The sequence below is a fragment of the Ambystoma mexicanum genome, chromosome 10 (genome assembly GCF_040938575.1).
Source record: "Ambystoma mexicanum isolate Mex_15411 chromosome 10, UKY_AmexF1_1, whole genome shotgun sequence".
Classification (NCBI taxonomy): Eukaryota; Metazoa; Chordata; class Amphibia; order Caudata; family Ambystomatidae; genus Ambystoma; species Ambystoma mexicanum.
Window position 1 is genome coordinate 1,121,129,069 of NC_090932.1, and position 26,200 is coordinate 1,121,155,268.

Sequence of the window (26,200 nt, forward strand, 5' to 3'; positions counted from 1 at the left end):
AGGATGTCTTCCTTAGCTGATTTTTATGATAAGAACCCAGAACACTTTCTTTCATATAACCCTCAAGGGGCCACACCCTCAGGCTCCTCCGATCCCATCCCGCTAAGTAAAAAGCCCCGGGTCGAAAGACCTGAACCCTTCGAGGTTCAGCCTTACTCCACTTCATATTCTACTCCACTCCCCAGTTACCAGGGACAAGTTTTCCCTAGAGAGGACCAGGAGTTGGACATGATGGAAGAACAAACCGGGACAGATTACTATGCGGAGGATGAGGACTTGGAGGAGGGAGAAGATGAGCAGGAAATTTACAGAGTAGATTCCCCAGTACAAAGCGAAGCCCCAGTTACTGACTCTCCAGTTGATAACCAGCCCCTCCTTAACGAGGTTCTCGCCCGAGCAGCGGAACACTTCCACATCGACACCCACGGTGTACAGGAGGAAAGGGACTTCGCGGAGGAGTTTGTAGGAGAGAGAAGACCAGTCGCTCAGACCATCCCTATCCTCAAATCCATCCAACGAAGAATAGATCCTTCCCTGGTGAATCCGAACCTCACCAGAGCTGTCAACCCCAGAATTGAAAAGATTTTCCGGGCAGCCCAGTCTGACCCTCTGTATATAAGGGGACATCTTAAACCAGATTCCCTAGTGGTTACCAACACTAGAAAAAGTGCTGGCACGCCCTTATCTTCATCAGAAGCTCCTCCCGACAAGGAGAGCAAAAAACTTTACGGGTTTGGCAGGAAGGTAGCCTCAACGTCCGCCTACCAAGCAAGGATTGCGAATTCCACCACCCTGTTGGCTAGTTACAATTGCCATCAATGGGAAGAGGTCGCGGCGCTCATTGCCTCTGCTCCAGAACCAATAAAGGGCCAGCTGGCTCGGATCTCGGCAGAAGGGAGAGCCGTGTCTGGTTGCATTTTAAAAGCAACTTTCGACGCCGCTGACAACGCAGGGAGATTGATAGCAGAAGGTACTGTTATCAAAAGACATGCGTGGTTACGGCAGTCGGGATTCAAGACAGAAACCCAGGCTTCTTTAATAGACAAGCCAGTGGAACCCGACCTATTGTTTGGGAAAGCGGTCGAAGACGCACTTAAAAATGCCAAAGATGAATATGAGACTCTCAAATCCCTTGGCCAGCTTACCAACAAACCCCCTAACCAGAGGGGGAACAGTAATTTTCGTCGCCCACGCGGACAAAATTCACAAAGAGGCAACTATGCCCAGGGACAGGGTACACAATGGAATAACAACCAGCAGTCTACCCAGAGTTACGGCAGGGGTAACAAGAGAGGTCGTGGAAGAGGCAGAGGCAGCCCCAACAAGGGAGGTGGCACGCCTCCACCAAAACAGTGACGCTCAGTTCAGGGTCCCTTGCCACGCAACCCCAGTAGGGGGACGCATTTCCACCTTCACCCAGGCTTGGGAAGGGATCACCTCAGACAGATGGGTGCTGTCAACAGTATCCGCAGGATATTGTATAGAACTACTGCAGCGTCCCCGGAACCATCCTCCACGACAAAGAGTGCACTCCCTAGAGCATCAAAGGATCCTTCTCGAGGAGATCGCCATTCTGCTAGAAAAGGACGCGATAGAACTCGTCCCAGGACACCAGGTAAACAAGGGTATCTATTCAACTTACTTCCTTGTGCCAAAGAAAGATTTGACAATGCGCCCAGTATTAGACTTGTGGCCTGCCAACAAGTATGTCAAGCCCCAAAAATTCCGTATGACCACGCTACAAGAGGTAATCCCCCTCCTAAAAAAGGGGGGATTACATGGCAACCTTGGATATGAAAGATGCTTATTTTCATATTTCCATGCTCCCAGCGCACAGAAAGTACTTACGCTTCAAGGTAGACAGTCGCCACTACCAATTCAAGGTACTGCCCTTCGGGATAGCTTCTGCACCAAGGGTATTCACCAAGGTACTGGCGGTGGCGGCTGCACACCTACGCAGGGAAGCAATCCCGGTGTACCCTTATCTGGACGACTGGCTCATAACGGGGGAGACCCCAGGAATTTGCAGGTCAAACATTCAGAGGACTATCGACCTCCTCCACGAATTAGGCTTCTCTATCAACGAGAAAAAGTCAAGTCTGGTGCCAAGCACCTCAAAACAATTTCTAGGAGCTATCCTAGATACTCAGAAAGGATTGACCTTCCCTTCGGAAGAGAGAATTCGGAATATACTTCTGCAAATTCCGCATTATCAGTCAGGTCAACAGATAACAGTACGCAAAGCTATGCGGTTACTGGGCATGATGGCGTCATGCATTTACCTGGTCCCCCACGCGCGTCTGCGCATGCGTCCCATGCAGGAATGGTTGGCGAAACAGTGGTCTCAGGCAAGTGGTCATTGGGACGATCTAGTGGTCGTTTCGCCAACACTCGTACAGAGCCTACACTGGTGGACAAGAGAGAATCTCGCAAAGGGGAAACCCTTTTACAATCCCGAAGTACAAGCCGTGGTAACTACAGATGCATGCCTGACTGGGTGGGGAGCTCACCATCTCCACCACACAGCTCAGGGTCTCTGGTCTCACTCAGTAGCCAAGAACCACATCAATCTGCTAGAGCTTCTGGCAGTATTCCGAGCGCTAAAGGCGTTCGAGCCCCATCTACTGAACTTGTCGGTGCAGATCAGGACGGACAGCACGACAGCCATGTTCTATCTGAACAAGCAAGGGGGGACTCGTTCACCAAATCTGTCCAAGCTTGCCCAGAAAATCTGGATATGGGCACTCAGACGGAACATCTTCCTGTCATCGCAACATGTTCCAGGGGAGCTCAATTCCCTAGCGGATGCTCTAAGCAGAGACTCCCTCCCAGAAGAACACGAATGGGTCCTTCACAGAGACGTGGTAGAAGATCTCTTCTCTCAGTGGGGTTTCCCCACTATAGACCTATTCGCCACAAGCGAAAACAAACAATGCCCAGGATTTGCATCCAGGTTCCCCCAACCGGACTCCCAAGGGAATGCCCTGTGGATGAACTGGTCAGGGATGTTTGCGTACGCTTTTCCACCAACTCCTCTCATCAGGAAGGTGGTGTACAAGATGAACAAGGAATCGATGACGCTCATCCTAGTTGCTCCCATGTGGGCGAGACAACCATGGTTTCCACACCTACGCAGGATGGCGGTGTGCGAACCCATCAGACTCCCAGCTTGGTACAACCTACTGTCCCAGCAACAGGGTCAAACAGTGCATCAGGAACCCAACTCTATGAACCTAGCAGCATGGCTCCTGAAGTCATAGAGTTTGGACATCTCAAATTACCACAGAGGTGTATGGACATTCTAAAGGAGTCCAGGAAACCAAATACAAGGCACTGTTACTTTGATAAGTGGAAAAGATTCGTTATCTGGTGCCAGAATAAACAAATCAACCCGGTTGATTGCACTCCTTCCAACGTTGTGACATACATGCTCCACCTGCTGGATGCAGGGTTGGTTTTTAACTCACTGAAAGTACACCTGGCAGCCCTCTCGGCTTACACCACATCCCATAACAAGGTCTCGTGGTGGAAAGTGCCAGTGGTTAAAGCCTTCATGGAAGGAGTAAAGAGACTTCACCCTCCTATTTCGAACCCACCGCCAGGATGGGACCTCAACGTGGTGCTAGCTAAGCTCATGGGACCCCCATTCGAACCCATGCATAAAAGTAGTCTCAAACACCTGACTTATAAAACGGCCTTCTTAGTAGCCATTACCTCCATAAGAAGGGTCAGTGAGATTCAGGCTCTGTCAGTGCAAGATCCTTTCTTTACTATCCACAAGGACAAACTGGTTTTACGCACACACCCTAGGTTCTCACCTAAATTCATATCCAAGTTCCATGTAAACCAGTCCATCAAGCTTCCGGCTTTCTTCAAAAACCCACAAAGCTCGGCTGAGGTAAAACTACACACCCTAGATGTGCGTAGGGCGGTCCTATACTATGTAAATAAGACCAGACCGCTAAGGAAAACAGATCAACTGTTTGTCTCCGTAGCTACAGGCAGAGAGGGGGATCGCGTCTCTAAAGGCGCTATCTCGAAGTGGATTATCAACTGTATACAGCTGTGTTACTCTCTTTCTGAAAAGACTCTGCCTTTTACGCCAAGGGCCCACTCTACTAGAGGCATTGGTGCCACTCTGGCTTTCATTGCAAATGTTCCCCTCGACACCATTTGCAAAGCGGCTACTTGGAGCTCTATTCACACTTTTACTCAGCATTACTGCATTGACACTCATTCCAAGACAGATACACAAGTGGGACAAGCGGTTCTAAGACACCTGTTTGCTCATGACCCTTCTCACATCCCACCTCCTTCTTCTGGTACTGCTCGCTAATCTATGCACAGCATGTGATCTAAGCAGATTCCACAAGCCTCAGAAGGGATACATTACTCACCGTAATCGTATTTCTGATGCTTGTATCTGCTTAGATTCACATGCGACCCACCCTTCCTCCCCTCCGAGAGAAGGCGCATGATTGCTTGTAGTCTTACCTTTCTGTTTATCTGCTTGGATTATCTGTACTCACGCTACTCCTCATGCTTCCTCATGTCAGAAAAAATACAATCTGAGGATCCTACACGCGTGAGGGATCTTGGGTACAGTGGACGTCACACTAGGGATAGTATTACTGGCACGCCTGTGTCGACGCCCATTTTCGACTTTCGAAAAACAAACTGTAATACTCCGCAGCTTCCACTAGATGTCGGCCTATGCACAGCATGTGAATCTAAGCAGATACAAGCATCAGAAATACGATTACGGTGAGTAATGTATCCCATATATATATATATATATATATACATCCACTGACTCCCCTTTATTCTGTTTCCTTGGGAAAAAAATGGCATCTTTCAAGAACTACATTGGTTTGTTTCCAAAGTGTTTCTCTAGCTTGCAAAGGGCCATTTCATAGTGATTGTTTGCGCGGTTACAGTCCAATCTCCTGCCCCATCACTGCTTGTTTCATTAGGAACAGTGCAAAAAATCCTGAGAGCTTCTGCTCCAATACACTTCAATAAAGTGGCTTCTTTAAGATCGTTGTTGAACTTTGCGCCACCTAGAGCTCTCAGGTATACTTGGAAAATGTTTTCCCACTGTTCCCATGGAGTGATGGGGCTGCCTGGGTTTGCAAGAAATTGACATGGGGATGGGTAGGGTGTGTTTTGCATGCTTTTCTCCCTTTGTGAGAAGTGTTGAGTATTGCTGTGCACTATATTCACATTTGCTCGTGAACTCTGATGTTTGTTGCCTGCGAGAGTTCGCAGTTTATTTCATTCAGGGCCTTTATGCTCTGTGCCGTGCATATCTACAGCAACAGCAAACAATCAATATGGCCGCCACACATCGTGTGGCGTCATGAGGTCCTTTCCTTTAGCTATTTTGAGCGGATGCCGCACGCGTGCAGTTCCTTACTTGAAAAATGCACACCTGTTTGCAGGTTCTCTTTTCAATCTCTCTCCCCACTTCTGTGAGCCTGTCTTTGAAGGTTACACTGCCGGAGTGGCTTGTTGGGGTGTTTCAGGATGCCTTGTGTAATGAGACAAACGCCAGCTGTCGGCCGTCAACCCTCTTCTCTGGTGTCAGGCAGCAGTTCGCTCATGAGGGCTCTCTCACCTTTGCACGCCTCCTCGTTGCCAATTCTTATGAATACAGGTGCGACAAGCAGGAGGTAAAACTGTTAAGATATGCTTTAATTCGAGAGCCCCCAGTGCACGGTGTGATCCACGTAGGCGTCTTCATAACTGACTCTGGCATCGTTCTCGAACTGTGGGGAGACTTGAGAATAGCGCCAGAGCATATATCACAACAGGGACGTAGACCAGCGACAAAACAAACAGAAAGAAATATATCAAAGAAACAGTTCACCGACAAAGGTAACATTAACCCAACGGGGCAAGTGCTTCAAACTATAGAGGGATATTTTATAAATATACAAAATTACATTATTAAGAGTCACTGTAGAGAGTGGTGGGGTCAGCTAGGGAGGATGGGGGAGAGGGTAGGAGCAGCCCCCTCATTAGCAAGTAAGTGGAGTTTAAGTCTAGCTTTGAAGAGATCCCCAGTTGGTCTGGCTTTGATTATGATGGGCAGCAGGTTCCAGTGGAGCGGGGGGCGAAAGAGTGGAAGCGGGAGAAGGCACAGGTAGAATGGGGCAGTGAGGTTGAGTACAGAGGAGGAGTGGATGGAACAAGATGGTGAGTAAAAAGAGATACAATCAAACAGCTACAAACCCATATCCTAGGAGCAGACCATTGATAGCTTTGTAGTCTAGGAGAATGAATATTATATGGGAGTGGTTGTTCATGGAGAGTCAACCAGCGTGCTGTCAGTATGTAGAAGTGAAGATGGTATGGGTGAATTGTAAAGAGTATGGGAGGCAAAGTTGAGGACTTTGTCTAGAGGGAGGAATGAGTAGAGAGGAAGACCAAAGAGTAAGGCTTAAGCAATAGTAAAAGTTGCTGAGTACAAAGGGTGGGGATTAGAGTTTCCCTAGATTAGTTGGTAAGAAATTGACACATTTTCAGAATGTTAAGAAGGTTAATACAAGCAACAGAGCAAGTGGTAGTGATGAATTGTTGCATTCATCGGTCGCTATTAAAGAGACACCTAAGGGTGTGAGCCCTGGATGAGGGAGCAAGGAGGTCAGGCCGTAAGAACATAGAGGAGGGGTGGAATTGGAAGCAGGGAGAAAAAGGGGAGGGATGGCATTGGAAGCTGTGCGAAAGATGACCTCTGTTTTTGAAGAGTTAACAAATGTATTTATTGTGTGTTATAAAATGTCTCCACTAAGCAAATGAAGTCCAACTATTAAAAACATCACAAGAGATATATTGGCCCACTGAAATGTAATGAGCTTAGATTAGAAAGTGTTGTGCTAATCTATACCCTGACAGCCAGAAATGACTGGTTAGTTATCATGAGCACCGTGACCGTACAGCGCCACATAATACCACCTTGCGGGCGGCGTGTATAGTTCACACGTTGGCAGACATGTTGCTAGTTGCCATGGCAACGTGTCACTGCACTGCAGTGATGAGCAGAGGAAACCTAAGGCCAGAGACACAAATGAGCGGCGCACCACAAACCATTGGTGAGTCTTGTGCCCGCTCTTGTGCCTTGTTCCCCATTGTAGCCCATTTCCTTGGCCTTTGTGCCTCTTTCCTTCCCTCCTCCTCGTAGCCTCTGATTCCCAGACCCGACCTGCCTTTGGACTGTCTACGGATCCCCCTTGCTCTAAAGCCTATCCTGACTGAACTTTTGGTTTTGACCCGTCTTGCCCCTTGACCTGCCTACGGATCTCCCTTTTCTCTGAAGCCTGTTTGACTGTCCTTTGGTTTTGACCCGTTGTGCTTCCTTGGATTCCCTTTGGATTTTCCCTGTTTTTTTTCTACTGCTTTGAGGTTTCATGGTGCTTCTCCCATGTAACCCACCTTGTGAATTACCTGTGAACTACTCCTACGTCCCACCTGATTGGAACTCTTTCTGCTGGATGCACCTCTCTACGTATCGTCCTCATACTGCCAGGGAGCTCCCCTGCGTTACCTACCTTTTTTTTGCATCCTTGAGCTATTTGGGGCGGTTTCCCCTTGACCCTAGTCCTCCTTTCCTGCATCAGCTTGTCTACCTATTCCTCAGGTGAGACTTTGTACATTGTGCTGATAATGGTGCTCGGCATACACAATCCTAACAGTAACACAGAGATCCGTTCCAGTTGAATTGGATGTCCACAACCACCATAGCAACAGGATATACACTGCTGCAAGGATTAACTCCTATTTCCCAGGGTCTCAGAAGCTTCTACCTGCATGAATGCTTCAAGGAGTGTGTCTTTCTCTGCTCCCCCTATGATCAAAAGAGCATAGAGCAGCTTTGCTGCTCGTAATGTTCATCTGCCAGCTGACATGCCATCTATGCCAACATATCCCTTTTCCCCAGTATGTTCCTGTGGTAAGTGGGAATGCTATTGTAAGCTTCTTTTGAAAGGTCTGCACTTCCAAAGTGCCCAGACATATGCAGTGGCTCGTGGTGGAAGTATGTTTATCCTTTCTGCCTACAAATCACTATTATCCCTTGTCATAATTTCTATCATTCAGCTTGTTGGAAGTGTGCTGCTGCCTATGTCTTCAACAATGTAAGAGGTTTGAGTTCTGACCACACTAGTCCTCTGGTATTTGTTTTGGAATCCCTGTAGGGCGCTCTGCAGATACAATCAGTGCACCTTCCTGAGGACCCCATGCTAGCGGTAAGGATTAAGGACAAAGCTCATTGGGGAGACTGTGCTGGATAATGTTATCCCCCACACTAATGCCAAGTAACAACCCCCTCTTTTCCCTAGAGCATGAGGAGTGGTGCTGAATCAGGCCCCCACGATCCTATAGCACCACAAGGACACTTTTTGTGCATTCCTTGAGGTTCATGGGGCCCGTCCATAGACCTGCCCGTAGAGTTCTCAGACAGACATGAAAAGTCTGCAAACATGTTGGTAAAATGTAATTCATATGCATAATGTGGTAAAGGCAAAGTAAACACACATCCCTTCCAGAATAACCTTATCTGGCGAGAACCTAGTTACATGCAGACCCCAAATGCAGCCAGTTCGCCCTGGCCCATTACATATACATGAGTATTCCAAAATTACAGTCTGGGTCTTTATAGACTTAGGCCTAGCCCTGCAGCCTCACTCTCACCCACCGGAAGTCAAGGACCACAGCCAATCTAAGCCTGACCATTTACAGGTAACTGCCTTTATTGAAAGTCCCACCAAAGGGGCAAAGGGAGAACACTATATACGCCAGGCAGCCATGCATGGCAGTGTGTGTTGCAGGAGGTTTGGTTTTGGTGAAGGCTGGAGACTGGATGAAGACCAGGGCATGATAGAAGCGGAGGAGTCTGGAGAGAGGACAGCAGAGGAGAGCAGGAGGAGGTCGTGAGAGCTAATGGAATTCAGAGGAGGAAGGAGGCAAAACCTGAATTAGAGTAGCACAGAGTGGAAGGAGGCAGTAACATCAAAGGACAGGGAGTAGGTAAAACCTGGAGTGAAGTGGGAGGAAACAGTAACATCAGAAGACGGGAGGCAGGCTTTAAATCTGGAGTGAAATGGAAGGAGGTAAAACCTGGAGGGGAAGTGAAGCAGGCAGTAACATCAGATGAAAGAAGGTAGAACCTGGAGTGGAGTGGAAGGAGGCAGTAATATCGGCGCAAAGGAGGGAGGTGGTAAAACCTGGGCTGAAGTGAAAAGAGGGACTAGCATCAGAGGAAAGGAGAGGGGGGTTAGAACAGACAGAAGGAAGAAGGAAGCAATAATAACTGAGGCAGGAAGGTAGGAGGCGGTAATAAGATGAGAGTAGAGAGATAATAACATGAAACTGGGAGTAGGATTGAACTACTAGTGACATCAGGGCAGAGTGGTGTGGAGCCGTGAAACGAAGGTTAAGGAAGTTTAGAAAAAGGTATAACCAAGAGGAAGATCAGAGTTTAGCCAGCCAGAATAGGCAGGTTGAGGTAGGCCAGGTCGGTGGGAGGAGGAATGAGACAGGGTCAGCGAGAATGTAACCAGTTTAGGTAGAGGAAGAGTTAGGTCTCTGAGCTTTGGTCAGGTTGGGCAGTCGTGCCCTGCCAAGCTCTGCAAATCTGCAACACAAGGAAAGAAGGAGGTAGTGCAACCTAAAAGGATCTTACGCCATTGAGCAACGGGCGGGTTCTAGAACCCCTTGACGCAGCAACTCTAGAGCAAAGGAGGTGGCATAACCTCCCGGCTGCCCCAAGGACCGAGACTTCAACGTAAGCTCCGAGGGTCTTGACATCCCCAACCAGTGGGAAGAACAACTATTTGGAGAAGAATATCCTAACTAGTTTTGTTGATTTTTATTGCATTTTCTGGTTGGGGAAGTTCTCTGTTACCTTTAAGTTCGCCCCCTGTGTACAATTCTTAACAAACCTTTGAACAAAAATATGTGGTCTTGGTATCCTTCTTGGTCCTAGCTGTTGGGTATTTGGCAGAGCATAGACTATTACGAAAGCAGAAAGGTATGAGGGAGCAAGAACATGAATGAACTTAAAAGGAATTCATAAGAACTGAAACTGGAACTGGGGCAAAATGAAAGCCATAGAAGTGCAGTAATGGCGTGGAAGCAAGCAAAGAAGATGAATAGCAGAATTAAACATAGACTAATGAGGAGTGATAGCATAGGCATGTAGGCCAACGAAAAAAAGAACTATAATCAGATTGTCAAAAGACCAAGGTGTAAGAATAAGAGTTTTAGTCAGAAAAGGTACCGCATGCATAGATTTTACAAATATTATAAAGTTTAAAGCGGCAGGAACAGGCAAACGAGGAAATGTGATTAGATGAGAAGAGTGAAGAATCTAAAAAATGATGCCATGGTTAGGAGCAGATGAAGAAAGAGAGCCAGAGTCAAAATAGATGAAGCCCGGGAAAACTCTTAAGGAGAGGGAGCAGTGAAAAAAATGATCTCTATTTTAGAAGTATTGAGATGAAATCGATTAGAAAGCGTCCATAATTTGACTACTGAGGGACAGTCTGAGCTAGAAGAGTAAAGTTTATCATAAAGGAAGAAAAAAGACGAGAGCTATCAACATAAAAATGGCAATTAATGCCAGGTGACTGAATAAATCCACAAAAAGAATGAGATGTATATATTTCTGAGGGTTGTGGTTCTCCTTAGAATCACATGCTTTGCATAGGCCGACATCTAGTGGAAGTTGCAAGTATTGCACATGAAGTTTTTCAAATTCGAAAAGGGACGTCAACAGGGCATATCTGTAATACTTTCCTAAGTGTGATGTACCCTGTACCCATGATCCCTCACTCCTCGAGGTCCCTAAGATTCTTTTTTTCTGCCATCGTGGATAGTTGTATTCTCGTGGAGTCCTTAGCAAAAGCTACTTAGGAGTTAATTACGTTTACTTTCAACTGCCTGTTTCTGATGACGCAGTTCATCAATGGAACCATCTCAATGCCTGATTGCAGACATCGAAACAGACGTCAGTTCTGACGGGCTTTGGCCTACACCTGGCTTTGGCCTATCAGTGGGGAGAGCGGGGGGACTGATCTTGTCTGTTTAGAGAATGCCTGCCCTAACTGCCTTTGTCTTGCTACCTCTATGGCCACCTTCCATTATGGAACATACTCCATTTAAATGTTGTGCCAAGTGTAATAGGAAGTTTCTGTGGAAAGACACACACAGAGTGTGTAACCACTGCCTTCCATGTGATCATTGTGCAAACTCTTTAGGCTGACACCCTTAAAGAGCGCCGAACAAAGCGGTGGCCTGCACACGCCATGATGGCGGAGTCGGAGACCACTCCAGGGATCTTCGAATCAGATCACGAAGGCAAAGGCAGCCAAAACTCTGATTTGGAGCTCAAAGACATTACAGAGGAACGCACCAGTTCCCATACGCCTATCACCAGCCTCGAAAGGCAGTCACAGCGCACTGCTATGAGTAAGGCCTCTGGTGACACCGGCGTACACGCATTCATGACTACACATAAGCACACACCCCAAAGCCGTTCCTCGACAGATCCGTTGATGGAAGGCCACACGCCGGCAATAGGCATCTCTCGACCCACTGCCAACTAAGCCCGCTGTGGTTCCTCCTCCGTGCCTACCAGAAGGCGTTCATGAAGACACTCCGGCAGTACTGTGACAGGTTCTGGCACGGAATCTAGATGTTTTAAGACATCATCCCATTGGGTGCTGTTATAGCTAGCGAGCAGGGCCGTATTGTTGGCTATTCTGGTCATGAATCCACCAGAAGTAGTGATACTCCTGCCTAGCGTGTAACGCCTTTTACATTCCTTGTTCGAAGGCTTCTTGGCAGTAAAGAGTGGAACACCAGCTCTCATCCTTGTAGCAGTAACCACCAGAGAATCCGGCTTCACATGTCTTCTGATTGTGGTAGGCGTGGAGGAAAAGCAAGTGTCACAGAACATCCTAAAACACGTTCTAGATTCTGCTGACACCTCAGGGAGAGTCATCGCTGGGGGAACTCTCCTAAAGAGGCACTCTTGGCTCGGAAACTCAGGCTTTAAGCCATAAACACAGGTATCCCTCATTAACATGCCTATCGTAGAGTCTGTCCTTTTTGCTAAAGCTGTGGGGGAACAGCTGGAAACCACAAAGAAAGAGCATGAGACCATCAGAACACTGGTTCAAATGTCAAATAAACCCTGCATACAAAAGGGAGTATTCATTACACGGCAGAGTTTCCGGGTGCAAGGATTCAGCAGATCAAGCCAATCAGGCACGGGAACGCTTGGTGCCTCCTTCTACAGCCCCCAAGGGCAATCGTCCTACCAATACCAGCAGCAAGGGTTTCGCAGTGGAAAAGGAAGAGGCACAGTTGCTGCCTCTAGAGGCACAGCAACCCCTGCCATCAAATGATGGGCCGATCAGACCACACGTCCTTTGCGGGTCCCGTTAAGGGACCTCAGAATTGGGCGGTAAGGGTTTAACGGCACTGGCATCATTATCAGTGACCATTAACCCTTACCGCCCAACTCAGAATGAGGCCCTATATGTACATAGAGCTGTCATGCTCTACCTTCAAAAGACTAAACCAATCAGAAAAACAGATTGTTTTTTGTATCTATAGCTGCTGAAACATAAGGGTACTCTATCTCCAAATCAGCTATTTCTGAATGGATTGTCAACTGTATCCAAATCTGTTATTCTCTTGCTAAGAGAACATTGCCATTTAAGCCTAGATCACACTGAACTCGAGGAACAGGGGCAACTCTAGCCTTTATTGCAAATGTACCCCTAGATGCCATTTGCAAAGCTACCAGTTGGAGTTCCATACACACCTCCACCCAACATGTTTTATTTGATTTTTTATTTATTTTACATTTTTAAAGCGCTCACACAGCCCGCGGGAATCGAGGCGCTGTTACAGGAATTGTTTTTTTTTGTTGGTTGCGCAATGTTTTTGTCTTAGTTGCGTATTTATAACGCGCTTAAACACCCAGCGGTTTCTGCACGGCCCCGGGGATCGAACCTGTGTTGCTTCGTGTGGTCTTGCTTCCAAGGGGCGCACGTTGCCGCTGAGCTATCCTCCCGGGACATGTATATCTTTTTTTTTAATAACACATTTTATTAGTTTTAAGGGTGTCTGGTGTAACTTACACTTTGAACATTACATGGCAGACAGACCGAAATAAACAATACAAACACAGATCCAGTATATCTAATGGAGCAATTACAGTCTGTCGCATCCACAGCTCGTAAACTTCTCATATACATAATTTATACAGAATTTAATGTAATCATTGTGCATCTTCCCACTTCTGCCAAATTTTCTTTGCCTTCCGTGGGCAACCTCTGGCAGTATAGATACGCCGTTCCATTAACATACAAATGTTCACATCCCCCATTGTGCGTAGTGTGGGGCTGTATTGGACCCCCACAATTGTGCTATATTGCATTTAATTAGCCCTGTGGTTGTGGAAAGAATTTTTTTTTCAAAGCATGTCGCCTCCCCCTCACCTTCAATTCCCAACAGTATCAGTTTGGGGACTCTAAGGATAGTGCGACCCATGACCACTGACAACCTATCACAGCAATGCTGCCAGAACTCCTGGATCCAAGGGCAGTCCCATGGTATGTGAAAGAAGGTGCCTTCTTCCTGCAAGCAGCGCAAGCAGTTAGGGTCAGTGGCTCTGTTCCACCAGTGGAGAGTCACCCTTGGGTAATAAAGTCTGACTCTGTTTAACACTTTAAGTTGTATCAATCTGAGCCTGGCAGAAATCGCTGTTTCCAGTGGATACATCAGAACCGCAACCCAGTCTTCAGGCAGTATCAGGCCGACATCTCTGTCCCATTTTAATTTCAAGTTGCAGAAATCAGGTGTTGCAAAAGTGGATATAGCATTATAAATGACAGAGGTAACCTTATTAGCAATTTGATCAAGTACTATATTCCTTTCTATCTGTGTGCACTCTGGCATGACAGACAGTAAGGGGAGATGTGCGTGCAGTGCATGTTTTAGTTGGATGTAGCAATAACGCTCAGTGTCAGGAAGATCAAATTGAGTGTTTAGGTCCTCGAAGGATGCTAATTTGCCATTTACCAATACATTCCCAACTTTAGTGATCCCCAATGCTATCCACTTCGCCCATGTCGGGAGCTTGCACACTTCGGGCAGGTTACCGTTACCCCATAGTGCCTGCACTGGGGTGATCTTTTTGCCCCAGCCAGTATGTTTGTGAGAGTCTCACCATATGAACGCTATGTGTGTTGACATAGTGCGTGGCTGTACGGGTTTCAGTCTCTAGTAGAGGCATTCTAATGGGGACATCTCCTGCATCGCGATGATCTCTGCTCTGATGTCGGGTAAATTCTTGTCTCCATGTAGTGCATCATTGATCACTGCCCTTTGACTGGCCCAATAGTAGGATTGCAAGTGTGGTAGCCCTATACCACCCTCACAGATGGAACGTTGACGTATTTGGAGCGATATTCGTGGGTGTCCTCCGCCCTACAACAGCGTTCTCAGGGTGATGTCAATTTTGTGGAATTCTAGGGTTGGTATGTAGAGTGGGGCATTCTGCAGGATATATAGAAAATGTGGTAGAGCCAGCATTTTAAAAAGTGCTGCTCTCCCCAGCAGTGTCAATGGAAGCAGTACCCAGTGTCGCACGTCCCTCATGAATCTCTCTGTAATCGGGTGTAAATTGTGTTTCACGCAATCAGAGAGATTGACCATGATCTGAACGCCCAAATAGCAGAAGTGTTCCGTTTCAATGCGGTACGGGCGATTCGTCAGGATGTTGTGCTCTGCATCCTTGATCGGAAACAGGATGGATTTAGACCAGTTCACCCTCAGACCGCTGAAGGACCCATATTGTTGCAGTATCTCAGTGACCACTGGGCAAGAGTGTGTCGGATCCCCCAAATATACTAGGAGGTCATCAGCATATAGGGAGACTCTATACTCCATGCCCTCCCGCCAACAGAAGCCTTTCCACGATGGTATGTCTCTTAGTATTATAGCTAGGGGTTCAATAATCAGCGCAAACAGCAGCGCTGATAGGGGGCACCCCTGTCTTGTACCTTTGCCCAGCTGGAAGAGTCTCGAGGGCCATCCATTCACCCTGACTTTTGCTTCAGGAGATTTATACAAGAGTTGGACTCATCCCTTAAAGGTTTCCCCAAATCCCATACAATGCATGATTTCCCAGAGGGCCTCCCAGAAAACAGAATTGAAGGCTTTTTCGAAATCGATCGCTAGAAGTGCTAAGGGTTCCTGGAGGGTAGGGGCTCTTTCCAGCGCCAGGTGGAGTCTGCGGAGGTTCATGCGCTTGGATCTCTTGGACATGAACCCACATTGGTCTGGATGGACCAGAGAGGTTATTACTTTTTGCAGCCTATTCGCAAGCACTTTTGCTAGGATTTTAGTTTTGCCGTTGATTAAAGAGATTGGTCTATATGAGCTGCACCTTTCCGGGGGTTTGCCTATTTTTGGAATTACGATTATACTGCTTTACGGAGATCAGGGGAGAGGGTCCCTTGTTCTTTATAGAGTAGGAATATTTTGAGTAGACGCAGAGCTATCTCATTCCCACCCAATCTCTTCCATATGTCAATCTTGACACACATTCCAAGGGTGATACACAAGTGGGACAAGCAGTGCTGAAACATCTCTTTGCAGCGCTAACTTCAAACAACCCACCTCCTTCTACAAGTACTACTTGCTAATTTATGCAAAGCATGTGATTCTAAGCAGATCCGCAAAACTCAGAAGGGATACATTACTCACCGTAATCGTATTTCAGATGCTTGTATCTACTTAGATTCACATGAGCCCACCCTACCTTCCCTCTTGGAGTTGAAGGTTCCTGGGAAAAACATAGATCTTTCACACCTCATGTGTCATGCCCTGCCCCCATGTGCGGCAGCGACAGCGTCTGGGCACCCCTTATGTCACCTGGAAAGTGCCCTGGTGTCTTGGCCAACGCCGCAGTTTCGGCGGTCCTGTTCGGACTACAATTCCCAGCATTCTGTGTCAGTAATGTTTTTGGGAACCATGGTCACGTGAGGAGCACGTAACGTCTTTCCGCGTCCGCACCATAGTAGACTATTAGTAGACAACTTAACTGCGGCTCGGGTGCTCCTTAACTGTGTATCTGGTGCCAGTTTTGAAGTGTTTTGAACTCCGTTACTTCCATCCTGATTCCTGTTTCTGATCCCTTGCCTGTTATCACGGACTATTCTCTTGGATTACCCCTTGGTTTTTGGTGCCCAGCTCCTTTGGATTGATTCCCCGGTTCCCCGACGCTGCATTGTTTACTTGGATTGTCTTGCTGCCTCGTGTTTTGTTACGTTGATATTTGGATTCCAGTTACCCGGTGTTTAAAACTGCTAGGGCTTGTCATGCAGTTTCCTACTCCCGTCTCAGCTACGACCTTTACCCTTCCACTTACCTGTGTTCCTCTTCCTTCAGCCTTTTCCACTTTCACATACTACCTAGCCTTGCTTTCTCTTTTACCTCTTGTGAAATCCCATTTCTTATTTTCATTTATTTTATTCCTTGCCATACCTTTAGGACGCTTTGCTGAACTTTCAAGGACCTTCTTCCTGGACATCCGGTGACCACTCTGGACGCCCTCCTGATTTCACCTCTGGTCACCCATCCTTCACTTACCTCTAGGACGCTATGCAGAATATCGAATGACTGCTTTGGAAACCCTTTTAGATTGCGCCCTCGTGCCGTCCGGGTCAGGTGCTTCAACACTGACTAATTGAGATTTTGAACTCACTCTGTGGATTTTGCTACACCTTTTCTCACCTTGCTGAATTCTGTGGTGCCAAGTAGGTTCTGGGTCTTTTTCCTTCACGCAGCAGGTAAGAGTGGGAAGAAGAGGGTGGTGGTTGCCAAGGTTGGTATCCTTGACTACTGTACTGAACTGTTGTTATTGTTCTTTCCACTAGCTCTGTTGCTGCTGCTCCTGCCTTTTCACTCAAGCCCCTGGTCTGTCAGGTGTACTATATTCCTGCAGACTGCACTCTTGTGGGGAAAGTCTGGTTGCACTTTGCTCCAGACTAAGAGTGAATTGTATAGTATACATAACCGTCTAGGTTTTGACAGAATGGTCTCTACCTACACTCCACGCTTACAATTTACACTCCCTCTTGTCAGAAGCAAATAATCTGAGGGACCTCGAGGCGTGAGGGATCATGGGTACAGGGTATGTCACACTAGGGATAGTATTACAGACACGCCCTGTCGACGTCCCCTTTCGAATTTTGAAAAACGTCATGTATAATACTCTGCAACTTCCAATAGATGTCGGCCTATGCAAAGCATATGGATCTAAGCCGATCCGCGCATCACAAGTACGATAAAGGTGAGTAATGTATTCCATATACATATATACAGGTGCAGGGTCAAGGAAAGGGCCCTGCAAACCCAAAATGCTTGCAGAACCCCAAAATGCAGAGTTAGAGAACAAGATGATTAATTGGCCCATGAGCAGTACAAAACCCAGATTGTCAAAGGGATAAAAGAGAGTTTGATTCTAGATATGAAGATAACTCAGAGTAAACAGCCCTAAAACAGCATTCTTCTTCTTTATGAATAGAACAGTCATACCACTTTACCTAATCTGTGACACTACGAATTTAATTGTAAAATTATGTCAATATTCTTCCTTCCCTTACTGGAAATCCCTGACATGCCAATGCACATCTATGGAGAAATAGACCCAAAAACATTCATTCGCAACTCCAGAAATCTCTGTTTACATTCAGACATGTACATTGCTGATTTTACTATAGCCTGTGAGATAGCTCAGTGGGTTGAGCACCCTCTGCTGTGACTTGCAGGTTCAAATCCTGGGAGGATCTCCTGAGGTTTCCTGGCAGCCACCTGAACTATGTCCGAAAGCACCACATCCTTGCATCTCTTTGAACTACCGCTGCCATGCAGTTAGATCAAAATATTGGCTTTTATGGGTCTGTCATTGTCATCTCTAGCATACTATTGTGGTTGTAAATCATCTCTAGTGTAATAAAAATGCCTTAACCAAGTGCGCCTTCAGCACTTGATTTTTAAGTAATTTGTGTTCCTCACATCTGTCCCTTGCATTGAATACTTGTCAAAACTTGCATTCGTACAGTCATCAGTTTTGTTTTTTTATAGGCATTTGCCAGGCACTGTTGTCGTATGCCCAGGTGCTCAGATCACAGCTGTTGCTGTCGTATCGTCAGGTAACTGCCATTATGGTAGTGCCTGCCAAAAGCCTAGCCCATGCCCATACACAAGGGAAAACTGTGGGCTTTGCTAAGTATTTGTGTTAGAATGAGGCGATGTGCCCCAATATGGCGGGTCAACCTTGTAGGTAACAGCCCGCTGCCCAAGTTATGGCTGGTTAATGCCGATCAGATAGCACAGCTTGTAGAGCGCTCACTTTGACATCCGTGCAGAGCCTGCCCAAGCGCAGCGACGGTCCCTTAACGAGTGTGGCAGTGCCTTTACCGAAAGGGTCGGCACACCACTGAGAGGCATATTGCATTAGCACCTGTGTAGTACTCTACACAGGTGCTAATCGTGTCTTTTCTTTAAACCTCACGCTGTTGCGCTGCGCGGCGCTGCAGCAGTGCTGCTGACAGGAAGTCAATTTTTTATGTTGATGACTGATGTCATCGACATGGAAACAGACTTCATGAGAGCAAGACTGCTGTAGCGCCATGCCGCGCAAGAAAGGTATCTTTATTTATTTTCAAATTAAAGTCACTATTAGCACCCGTATAGGTAAATACACGGGTGCTAAGTGGAGAAGGGGGAGTGGGGAAGGGCGGGGGCGCTGCCCACCAAGGCTACTCAGAACGTGGGCTTGCACTATAGAATACAGCCTGCGTTCCGAGCATCCTGATTGGACAGCGGCCCCTCCCAGGTTGGTAATGTCAGTTACTTAGGTTCATTGTGATCTGCTTCCAACCCCAGAAATAGTAAGGGACATCAAAGGAGGTGGAGGAAGTGACGCTGATCTGTTTTTGCAGCAAAGATGCAATGAGCAATGTGACCTTTTCATTTACTTAACACAAACACTTTTAAATACATTAATAATTCTACCCAACCTATATCAACATGTGCAATACTAATAGTTACAGTAGTACTACCAGTAGTGGGGGTACTAGTGTATAGTGGAGGTACTAGTGTAGTAGTAGTTGTAGTTGAAGTAGTAGCACCTGTCATTTCAGTACTTCCAATAGCTATTGTGCTAGTATTGCAATTAGTGCTAGCAGTAGCACTACTGTTCTACTGTTAAAACAAGAAAGACTACAATTATCAATAGTAGTAGTACCGATCGTGGTCTTGCTTGTAGTAGTATGATACCACCTGTCCTACTACTCATAGTCTCATAGTGATAGTAACAGTAGTGGTTGTAGTAGTGATACAACCAGAAATCACAGTAGTCCCACAAGAGAAAGAAACTTTGGAAATTCAGTCAACCAATGCTCTAATGCTGACACCATGGTAGAACCACATTGTGGTGTTGAGATCTCTGTATTTAGGACGGTTAAACGTCTTCCCTGTTGTGCAGCTGGGATTGAACTTGGAGGTACACTTTCAGTCTTACTTATATCAACCTACAAAAGCTTTGTAACAGGGAGTAGCAGAAACCACTGTTTTGGCACGAGTCAGTAGACATACTACTGACATACTACTGGCATTCTCTATGCAGCAGTATTTCAGAAGCCTAATAGCAAAATACCTGCTCCATCAGCTGCCTTCAGAACACTTAGTCGTCAGACCCTTTAATTAAACCACAGCCGTGTGCTCTAGTGCCAGACCAACTGGCACCATCTCAAGCACCTTCCGTTGATTCACTTTCTTGAAAGTTGGATCCTCAAAAGCCGACTGAACGCTAGCTTTAAACACTGATTCTGGGATAGAATGTGGTTTGTCTCCTATCAGAGTATTCCGTTCCATGGTGGAAAATGTTTTATACCATCAGGGCTTTAAATTCCAACCTTTAGTCCCAAAAAATAGGTGTGTTTGAGCCTATTCTTCCAGAAGAACCCCCATTCCCTCCTCAAGAGGAAATTGTTTCTTTCTGCCCCAGTCATGTTGAAAAACAAGTTGCAGTCACAGTTACTAGAGTTTATAAATACAAAAAACAAGGCACCCACCTTTTAGCTATGGTAGTATAGCTCAGTGGCAACCTGCTTATCTTGGAAGGAGATAGAGCAGAGCAACACAGGTTTAAATCCCGGGTCTGCGCTTAGAAACCTCTTCGGTATTAAGTGCATTATAAAAAAACAATTATAATTAATTTAAAAAACATAGAGACTTGTGTGTTACCACCAGTGTTAGCGAAAGCTCGGGCTCCACCACCTCCTTTGCCACCCTTCCTTACAAGGAAGATACATTTGTAGATTTCCAGGGTAAAAGGTATGATCATAAATCAACATTAGTATTTTGCCAATCCAGTGTGCATGTAATATTGGCAAGATGTTCACTGTAGATATGGGAAAAACTGAAGGTTTTAAGGCTCTACCATTACAAGAAAATAAGGAGTTTGCATGAAGGCATGTGGAAAAAAGACATCTTCCCAATCTAGTAAACGGCACGGTCTGTGAATATCCGGTCCCCCTTTTTGCTTTCACCAAAGTCTCCAGAGTCTTCACTAATATAACAGTAGCAGTGTTTGCCATTATATTGGTGAAGACTCTGCAGTATATCTAATACAGTGATCTCCAACGTGTAGTTCGGGAGCAACATGTTGCTCACAGCACCTTAAAATGGTGCTTGCAAGTTACTTTGAAGCACTGTGTGGAGATCAAGAAGGAGGTGGTGCTAGAGTAATGTGACGACAACAACAGCAGTGTAGGATGAGCCAGTAACGTTATGGAAATCTAGCCAAGCAGCCTCTACTGGCAGATAGGCACGCCATATTATTTGTCGCAGTTTCTGGAGGGTGGGGATTGGGGGAGTCTGATGGACTAAATCATACACAACTTGTCATTGCAACTATCACAATGCAATTTCAGATGGGCCTACAGTGCACAGGGAGCTAGGTAAGAGGCTAATGATGTGTACCTTGAGGCTTCAGATCAGGCAGGCTTCATGATGACCGAACACTTAAAATCAGAAGCAATAACCAAGTCCTACTACACTACCATACTGTCTGTGCCATGTGGCTGTGCAATGTCTTTTGACCTAATGAGTTGGCAATTGAGGGGGGACTGGGTGGCCAACACTAGGGCAGCCTTACATGCCTAGGGGAGAAGAAATCTATTGAAGCTGTAATCGGCAGTAAAACGGTCCACTGATGAACCTGCATTTACTGGGCCACTATGCCAAGGCAACCATTCACAATATCTCCACCACTTGGAGTCAAGAGCACTGGCTGGAGCAGGTACTTATGTTGTTCAACCACCACTACAAACAACTGTGCCTCCTCTTTTGCACTCTGGTAATGTGTAATAGGGCTGTTAGCAGAAGCTTGGCAAATGCATAATGGACAAATGAGTGGCATGAATGCCCAACTGTCCATAATTACATAGGTTCCAGTTAGCTTTTGTGTACATGCAGGGTATATTTTAGACATCATTCACATTATTTGTTAGAAATGTCCAGCAAATTAAAATACCCACATGCAGTGGTCATCTTCTGTTCCTATACACAGCTAGTTGGTGGATAATTGAATAGTAGGTGGAATGTATACTCAACTTTCCATCATTAAATTACTTGTATATGCTTAATTTGTAGTGGCACGGTTTGTGCGGTCGGCTCTTTGCAGTGTTCCATTTAAAAAAGTGTTCAGTCTGATACTTTTGTCCATCTGGTATCTGGATAATGGGCAAATAAGCAAGATGCATGCCAAATTGTCCTTGATTTAAAAGACAATTACAATCAAATTAATTTACTGTTAATAATTTTGAATTGAAATGCCAATGCATTCCTCCAGATATCACTCAGCACCAATTTGTCACCAATATTATGGGCCTAATATAAATGCACAATTGGCCACTGTTTCCAAAATATTCCTTGAGGAATAACCCTAAAGCTCCTGTAAACTGTTATTTAACACTGGTTTGACCAGTGTTAATTGTCTTCTGTGCTTACAAATGCCACATTTAACAGTTGTATTATTTATAAACATCTCAAATTAAGTTAAAATCTATTGGAAATGTGCCAAGGCTAGATTTGCACATCTACTAGATTATTCTTAATTGCTACATATTAACTGTTTCTTAATATTCAATATATTACTATTATAAATGTGTGCTGCAATCATTTTGCCACCACAATACAACATTCTTTCCAGATACACATTTTGCTCCCTAATTCAATTGATAAGCAAATGTTGCTTATGTAGTTGATCACAGAAGATTCAGGACTACCTGTCTAATACATCTAAGGAGGAAAACTATTAATATTGACCTCAGATCACTGACCAACTAATTTAAACACTGACTTCCTCCCCCAGAACAAAGAGACACGTCAAGAGGCACTACTTCCTATTTTTTTAGATGTTATGTCATGTTGATTTATGAGAAACCATGCATCAAACCACTGGCTTCGGGCACTTTAAGAACTACTGACCTCCATCATAGTGCTGGTCCCAATGACAAGGTACATATCAAATTGGTCCAAACGCACCTATCAAACCACTGATTTTAGTAGAGTACCCTTGGGCTCTTCAAATACAATACAGAACTGCCTTCAAGACATGCTCAGCTAGTGGTGTTTAGAGACCAGCTTGCCACGAGTGACTCCATTTCACGTCCTAGTGTCTATATAACATCAGATTCATCACAATATAGATATGCTGCAACATTGGAGACAGTGGTAAAGCACAATCTCTGGTACCACCTGGATGCTATCAGATTTTTTAACATCTTAAGCTGATGCCATTTCTTTTTATCTATGTCCGCCTTCCTGCCATTTGTGAAACAGAAGAAAATGCCCATTTACACACAGATTATCACCACTGCTTTCTACATCAGTGTGCGGGACATCATCCCTTAATAGGCTTAATATTAGGTGGTCCTGGAGAATAGACCCTTTTTATCTGCAGCTCAATTGTCTTGGGAGGATAGCTCCAGGGCAACGTGCTCGCCTTGTAAGCAAGATGACACAGAGCAACACTGGTTCGATCACCGGGTCCCCGCTTAGAACCCTCTGGGTATTAAGTGTGTTATAAATAACCAATCTTATCATATCTATTGGAATACGTCAACCAAGCTACAGACAGACTCAGTAGGTTTTGGTTGATAGCTCACATTTTTCCATAACAGGTGATAGTCATTCTCCCTGAAACCGGATTCGCACTCATCAATCTTTTTGCTTCACAAGAGAATTTTCACTCCCATAGATATGTGTTGTGAATAAGGAATGACAAGTTTTAATTTGAGATTTACCTATTTACTCAGCTTATTTGTGGTTGCATCAGATTTCAACAGGAGATCGCTGCAGGATTATGCTATGACTCCATTCTGGCCCAACCGGACTCTAGATTCGGCCTTGTGAACGTGGTGGATGAGCCTGCTTGTCTCTTCCTTTCATTTATGACCTGTTGTCCCAGGAAGTAAGGCTGCTCCACGTCTCCCATTCTCTAAATTTGATTGAATGGCACCTATATGTTTAACGCATTGACACCTCAATGTTTATGAACCAAATCTGGTTATTCCAGAAAGCCATCAACTAGGAAACACTATAGTTAGTAGAAAATGTCTCACGTCTTGTCCTCAGACACCAGAGAATTAGATAAGCCTTTGAAGAAAGCCCTTTTAACAGTGTTTTGTGATTCGATTCGCTTTAATTGTTTTGGGCATATAGATTTATTTATTTAAGGCCTGGCAGCCTCCTGTCAGTTGTTTTCTAGAGTAACACTTCAGAATAGATGTATTTGTTTCAGAAAGAAGTAATTCATAGGGGTTTTGAAGCCCTCTTTCATGTGTTTAGCCCCACCCAACCTACCATCAGGATACCAGATCAGGTGAGGGCCTTAACCCTCTAACTGGCAAATGGTTAGTATGTTTGACCTATTTCCACAGGACTGCTTAATAGCCCAACAGTTTAAATGTTGTTTTGGATGCATTAGCTGATAAAACCTTTGAACCCATCATGGCTTCTAGTGACCGTAAACTTGTTTCATGAGTTTCACCATTCTTAATCATAGAGACAGCTTGAAGAATCAGTGAGTTACAAGCACTGAAGGGTGAAGAGCCGCACACTGTCTTTATAGTAAATACATTATTTCTTAAAACACATCCTTCTTTCCTACCTAAAATGTTACAGATTTTCTTACAAACCAAGAGATGTGTTTGCTAATACGATTTCAGAATCCAGAAGCTAGGAGAACTCTATTGTCGGGATGTAAGGAGCCTTCTCCGTTTGAACCTTGCAGGCACAAAGGCCTTTTCTTTTTCCTATATAGTATCCATTCTCGCTAAAGTGGTAACTTACGAATTCCTCACCCGCTCTATTCTGTCTTTTTTCACAGGAAGATGCCATCCACTATAAGATATCCAGGTGCATGTATTCAAAGACTTTGGCTTTGCCCATGTGCGGTAGCGGTGCACGATATTCATCAACATAACATAACATGTCCCTAACTTCCCCCCCTATGTCAAAATTGTTGATGACTAGTTTAGCCAGGTCAAGCGGAAAAGCATATTTGCCTACTGTAACTTGTAAGCTGGATGTTTTACTTTTGCCCAATCCGCTGGAAATCATGCATACCTGGGACTGATAGGATGGGACGTAAGAGAAGCAAATTATACTCTTGTAGTAAATAAAGCAGCGTTAGTCTTTCATCTCCTCCAGTCATGGGACCCGCCTTCCATCCCCTCAACTCCGCCCCTGCGCTAATGCACTAACACTCACAGAGAGAGAGAAAAAGAACATGTAGAATGTGAAGGTGCTGGATAAGAATGGCAGCATGGAGCCTGGGCAAGGGCAGAGCCAACTATTCTCAAGCTTCTTGTTTCTCAGTGTTTTATACACATGCTCTAATAACGGACAGTGGTGGATAGCTCATATGTAGAACTGAAAGGCTGAAGGACTAAGAGACTTTAGCTTTTTCTCTCCACTTTAGTACTTTCTGCTTTTTCTATACATTTGTTCGCTCTTTTTTCTTTCCCTTCTCCTGCCTTTGTTTTACCTCCACCATCGCTTCTCCTCATCTCTCTGTTTTATCCCAGCTGCCAGGTTTAGTGATGTTCTCAGCATGGCCCGGAGGGCCCCCCAAGAGTCTGAAGGAGCACGCCCTGCCGCTCCCAGGCCAAACCCACCCGTGGCTCCTTCCATTCCTAACTCTCTACCTTGCCCATGTGAGTAGCCAGCATGGCTAACTGCTCGGCATTGTGAGTAACCAGCCTGGCTAATAGTCCAACACTGTGCATAATGAGTTCCTCCACCAGCTCAGAAGTGTGTGTGGTTTTGCCTGGCTAAGAACTGAGCAGTGGAGTCAACTGCCCTACCTAACAACTGATCAGTATTGGTAACTGGCTTGGTTAAGTGCTCAGCAGCGTTTTGTGATCTGCCTGTTTAACTAGCCTGGCTAATAACTCAGCAGTGTCTGCCTGTATCCTAACCTTCCTGGTTAACAGTGTGTGTGTGTGTGTGTGTGTGTGTGTGTATACCTTTACCACTCTTACTAACGGATCAGTAGTGTGAAAGAGTAGATAGGAACTCAATAAAACCTGACTAATCGATCAGTGTTGTGTGTGTAGCCAACCTGGTTAACATTTCATTTACTGGCCTGGCTAACAGCTTAGTTGGGTATTGCCCAAAAAGATTGGGGAAAAAACGAATGCATCAAAATGCCAAATACAGCAGTGTAAAAAAAAGACACATTCCGAAAATATTGAATAATGGGAGCAGGAGTTGCGGGGGGAGGAGTGGAGCGCCCCACGCTCCCCTTGACGGACATTAAGGGAATTCAGGCGTTGAGTGGGTGTCCCCCGCTTCCGTATAAATCAAAGTGAGGGACAACTTAAGTTAAAAAAATAAAATAAACTGACCCTGTGGCGGAAGTTCCGCCTCTCAATAGGGAGGCAGAACTTGCGTCGCAGGGAAAGAGCCGCAGAGAGGGACAGAAGGTAAGTGGGCCACCGTAAGTGAGATTTTGGGGTGTGGGGGTGGATTGTGGGGGATACAGGGTGGGGTGATGTACGTGATCATGGCGTGCCGAACATTTCGAATTCGAACATTTCAAATT

General features: G+C 45.6%; 1 protein-coding gene across 21 annotated transcripts in view; it reads left to right on the forward strand.

Annotated features, from left to right (window-relative positions):
• Positions 1-26,200, forward strand: part of CAMK2B (calcium/calmodulin dependent protein kinase II beta) — a 1,630,344-nt gene that overhangs the window by 1,328,258 nt on the left and 275,886 nt on the right. For 5 of the 21 annotated variants that reach the window (XM_069618980.1, XM_069618981.1, XM_069618979.1 and 2 more), the window contains one exon: positions 25,182-25,310. The exons of the other annotated variants lie outside the window; for them this stretch is intronic. In XM_069618980.1, the coding sequence (XP_069475081.1) occupies positions 25,182-25,310 (129 nt within the window). The remainder of the gene's footprint in view (positions 1-25,181; positions 25,311-26,200) is intronic. 21 annotated transcript variants of the gene reach the window in all.